The sequence below is a fragment of the Wasmannia auropunctata genome, unplaced genomic scaffold (assembly GCF_000956235.1).
Source record: "Wasmannia auropunctata unplaced genomic scaffold, wasmannia.A_1.0 LD317278.1, whole genome shotgun sequence".
In the NCBI taxonomy this organism is placed as follows: Eukaryota; Metazoa; Arthropoda; class Insecta; order Hymenoptera; family Formicidae; genus Wasmannia; species Wasmannia auropunctata.
The window spans coordinates 1-5,166 of NW_012045612.1; the positions used below are offsets into that span (position 1 = coordinate 1).

Consider the following 5,166-nt stretch of genomic DNA (forward strand, 5'->3'; position numbering starts at 1 on the left):
ACGCGCGCGCGCACACACACACATATATAGTTTCTTATTTTATAAATTTTGGTAGGAATGCAAGGGTTCTATAGACCAAAATGTTTTCCAAAAAAACTTAGTAGTAGAAAATCCTAAACAACGGGATATTCTTCATGAATCTGGTTGTTATTGTCAAAATACTAAGCACAGAAGATTTAAAGGAGATGTCTTAGGATATTGTTCACCCGTGAGTAATATATATTACATAGTTATTGGTTATTGTAACATTGTCAGGTATATATATAAGATCATAATGAAATCCAATGATATACTTAATATCAAATTGTATTATTACAAATTTCTTTTGAAAATTTGTTAACAAAAATTCTATAGCAAGATCATAAATATTTTTTTTGTTTATATATTGTATTGATTAAAAATCTGTTTTCATTGACTGTCTGCTTTGAATCAGTCATTTGTAGCTAATTTTAATATAATATATTTTATCAATTTTGTGAGTTACTATATTTACATTGAATATAATTCAATTTTACAGTGGAATGGAAATGGTTTTGAGATTGCCAAAACATTTCACGGCAAGTTTACAATGGTATCTCCAGTATGGCTGGCTTTTCCTTTTGGCAATACTTCAACCTACCAATTGTCTACTAATTCCGTTCAAACTACGTGGATAAAGGAAATGAGAGCCAATAACAATGTTAATCATAACGTAAAGCGTAAGTTGAAATTAATCGAAGTATGATTATATAAAATTCTATACTGATCTCTAATTCTTTACTATTTCTGTTTTTAGTTGTACCCAGGGTATTATTTGAACATTGGTCAATTGATGACATTATCAAGATATATAGTAATACAGACAGTAAAACTCAATTAATAGTATCTCTCTTAGATGCTGCCAAAGTATGTAACATACATTAAATACTTTTTATATGAGGGTAAACTGAAAAATTTTGTTTCCAATAATAAAACAGTAATCAATGTTTATAAATTAATGAAACAAACTAATATAGAAATAATAAGACTAATAAAGTAGCAAGAGAAGATGTACAGTTAAAAATAATTTATTATAATAAGAGTGTTAAGAAAAACGAAACATTTCAACTTATTTTCTCACAACTGTCAAATAACATTGACAGCAATCTAGGTCAAACCGTAAGTTGGGCAAAGGATCAGTCATGCAATTTTTATCAATCAACAGCTCTAAACACGTCAAAAATATGTCGGAAATGACTATTCACACTCGTGATAAAAGAAAAAATTAAATTTTGTCGAATAGTGTTACAGGAAAAAAAGTTATATATTCAAAATGCTATATCTTAGAAACAAGAAAGCATTCGTAACAAACTAAAATGTATTTTATATCTAAAAGTTGATGTTTTCATGTGGCATTATTGAAATTAAGCAAAAAAAAAAAAATAGCTGCAGGGCTGAACAGCTTGAAAACTCTCATCTTTTTCGGCTCTTTGAGGCTATTTTTCTCAAAGTTGTGACGTAGCTAACATTTGTCAACGGATTCATGTTCAGCAGGCAAAAATACATCAGAAATGACTATTCGCACTTGTGATGCAAAAATAAGGTCAAATTTTGTCGAACTGTGTAATTATTAAATATTATTGTATAGTAAATATATACTGTAAATTATTTTGAAACATAAATTAATTATTTAATCTTAATTTTGCTTTATTTTATTGACTTTACTACTTTTCTATTGTATTATATAACTGTTGGTTTTTCTTTTAGAAATGAAAGTAGTTTTATTATTTATTAATACGACGATTTTTACAGATCATTCTACTTGCTTTTAATGAAATTTATCTGTTGCAGTCACCTTGTTGATCGTGATTTATCAGCCAAATCTTTCCACTTCTTTACCTTTAAAAGTTAACACTCAATGTCTTAAATCTCAATTCTCAAATCAACACACTTACTCTCATAAACAACTTATAATCTTCGAATGTCAATTGGAACATTTTCTATTATAAGAAATTCAATAACAATGTTGCTTGAAATTAAAACGTTTATAACGCTATGCTCAGAGAAGCACGATGTGTTGCAAGTTCTGATTGGCACAAATAACATACTGATTTGGCAGCAATTTATAATACATAGGCAATATTATTGCTTATATACTATTACGACTGTTTTATGTTATGTGTAAATTAAAACATTGTATTGTATAACTATACATTTGTATTGTACATTTATATGTAACAATATATATTTACGCTCTAGCATATAAAAATATTTTTTAAAGTTTTTTAAATGTTATTTGTGTGGCATAGTGTGGCTTATTTTGCATAGGCATAATTTTTAAAATAATCTAGTCTCATTAAAACATTCACACAATTAATTAATATATTTATTTATTTATGTATTTTCTAATATACTTTTAGACTCATTTATTTATAAATTTTTTTTAAATTTTATAATTTGTATTTATTTTGTTGTTTTTTTCTCATCCATTTAGCCAGCACGTCATGCTTTCATTTTCTATTTTATTCTCAATACTCTGTAGAGCTAATTATGATACTGACTTAAACCGACCGATGCTTCTCTGAGTATAGCATTAAAATTTTACTTGAAATACACGTCTTGACTGGTCGTTATTTTAATCTATATTGAACTAAGGTATTGAACTAAGGTGTAAACAAGTACGCTATATAACCTTGCAAGAAGGTTGAAGGCGCTATAATTCACCAGCCGATAAAGTAAAAGGAGAAAAAAAGAGTTGTAAACAAAGTAAGAATAATTTCTGGCGAACCAAGAACGGAAGATTATTTCAAATTTACCAAATTTTAATTGAATTCATTCATTTTAAATGAAAATAACTATTTTTAATACAGAGGGAACAAAACTTTTCAGTCCAGCTACGTATATACATAATTATTGTACACATTCTCTATCTATAACTAGAAATATATGATTTATAAACATTTTGCATTTACAGACTTTCCATTTCGACGGATATGTCTTAGAAATGTGGAATCAGTTTGTATTTGCAGGTGCAAATTTATCAATTATTACTTCTATAGTCAAATCCATTGCACGAAGATTGAAGAAACATAATTTAGATATTATATTAGCAGTACCACCGTCTAGAGGGTATTTGATACTTTTTGAAATACATATATTGTGCATAAATTTAATTTTTTACTTATTCGAATCTTCCTTTTAGTGCACAACTTGAATTGTTTTCAAAGCAACAGTTTGACGAACTAGCACCATATGTAAACACCTTTTCGCTTATGACTTACGATTATTCAAGTATTCAAAGGCCAGGTCCAAATAGTCCTCTCGAGTGGGCTAGACAATGTGTAGAATTATTAGCCCCAGAAAAAAATGATCCTAGACGATCTCAAATTTTATTAGGTATTAACTTTTACGGTTACAATTATACACCGGAGGGTGGCAAGGCAATTCTCGCCTCTGAATATTTAGATATATTAAAGTTATTTAAAGGAAAGATTCGTTGGGATAATAGCAGCAAAGAGCATTTCTTTGAACCAAGGTAATACTTCATTATAATCTATGTGTATATATACATATATAGTCACCAAATTATAATTGTCCGAACAATGCGTTAATATATCGATAATTTCTAAAAATTCAAGATAGAGCAACTTTGTTAAAAATTATCGTAACGAGATTTTTAAAAAAGTTGTTTACAGCTTGAAATCGCTATTTTTTAAGTTGATACTTTAGAAAACGATTAACTGACTTTCTTGGGAGTCGCATTAATATAAATGGAGATATGACAAATCGCAAAATTTTTTCCTAACTTTGCACAGTTTCACGGCCCGAAATAAAAATGTCCGCACAAAACGAAGTGTACAGTTTTCGAAAAATCTTTTTCTTTAATTTACTTTTTTGTTGAGTGTTGTATTTTTTTTCATCGAGTTATTCAACTTTGAAGCAAAAATGACCTTTTCTGCTTTGATGTTCAATAACTCGGTGAAAAAAAATCGTACAACGCTCAACAAAAAAGCAAATTAAAGAAAAAGATTTATTCTTTCGAAAATTGTACACTTGTATGTTCTGTTCACCTGTGTATGTTCTTCTTCTCCGCTCGTTCTGTCTCTTTTCTGTATCTATTTCTTATCTGCTTTCCTCTTACCTGTTTTTGTTTTCTTTCTTTTTCTCTTCTCAATCTGGCTTTCTCGTCTTCTCTGGCTTTTTTACTCTCTTTTCTATTTTTAATCTTTCTCTCTTTTTGCCTCCTTTTTTCTCCTTTCCTCTTATTTATAATTAATATGAAAAAAATATTATAAATTTATTCTTTTTTAATATTATATGTATAAATCGATATTTTTATTTTAGATTAACTATAGGTAATGTGCGTGGAATCAGCTACATCTTCTACCCTACGTTATATTCAATTAAGGCTCGATTAGACCTTGCTAACGAATTGGGTACAGGAATCTCGATTTGGGAATTAGGTCAAGGATTGAATTATTTTTATGACTTATTATAAATTGTTACATAATATCTTTCATTTAATATAACTAAAATTTTGTGATACTTATATAAAGATGCATGTACATAAAAGAAAACCATAAAATATATTTCAACAATTATATATATAAAATTTATGTATTATTATAGTATGAATTAAAAAATATATTTATTCTGCTTCATATAATTTTAATGCACGCATATATCTTTATAATTCATTGTACTATTATTATCATAATCTATATTGTTTGATTCACGACCTTTGAATGTCATCATAATCTGTGGTCCTTTCAAAATGTGATACATTAATGCCCAGTTCATCTTCATCGGTAAGAGGCTAATAAATAACAATATCAATAACTACAATATATATATACTGCGATCTTCGCAATAGTTATGGAGATACTAATCATTTTAAAAAAAGAAAAAATTTTACGTAATGGCCAAGTTTTTACTTCATAATTCTATTAATCATTGTAATAACTTTAAATCAGTTTTACGAAACTTAAAGTTATTTGGAAAGACAATGGCATTAAACTTTTGCTGTATATAATTTTGAATAACTTAAACGATTTATTAAAAAATTTTTTTTCTGGTTTGGAATAAAATATTTTTGTCTCTACTCTCTATGTCTAATCAAATACTTGGCAATTTGTATGATCTCATTTTTGTTTTTGGACAACTTTTATTTGTTAAAATAATATTTTTGGTTTAGATAAGAGATCGGAA

The 5,166-nt window shown here is 27.5% G+C and overlaps 1 protein-coding gene across 1 annotated transcript; it reads left to right on the forward strand.

Annotated features, from left to right (window-relative positions):
- Positions 1-55: 55 nt before the first annotated feature.
- LOC105460704 (chitinase domain-containing protein 1) lies at positions 56-4,570 on the forward strand (the record flags this gene model as incomplete). The annotated part of the gene is made up of 6 exons (XM_011707206.1): positions 56-208; positions 518-698; positions 776-885; positions 2,933-3,087; positions 3,161-3,493; positions 4,303-4,570. Coding segments are annotated over 6 exons (1,086 nt in total), but the record flags the coding sequence as incomplete, so codon positions are not given.
- Positions 4,571-5,166: the final 596 nt, after the last annotated feature.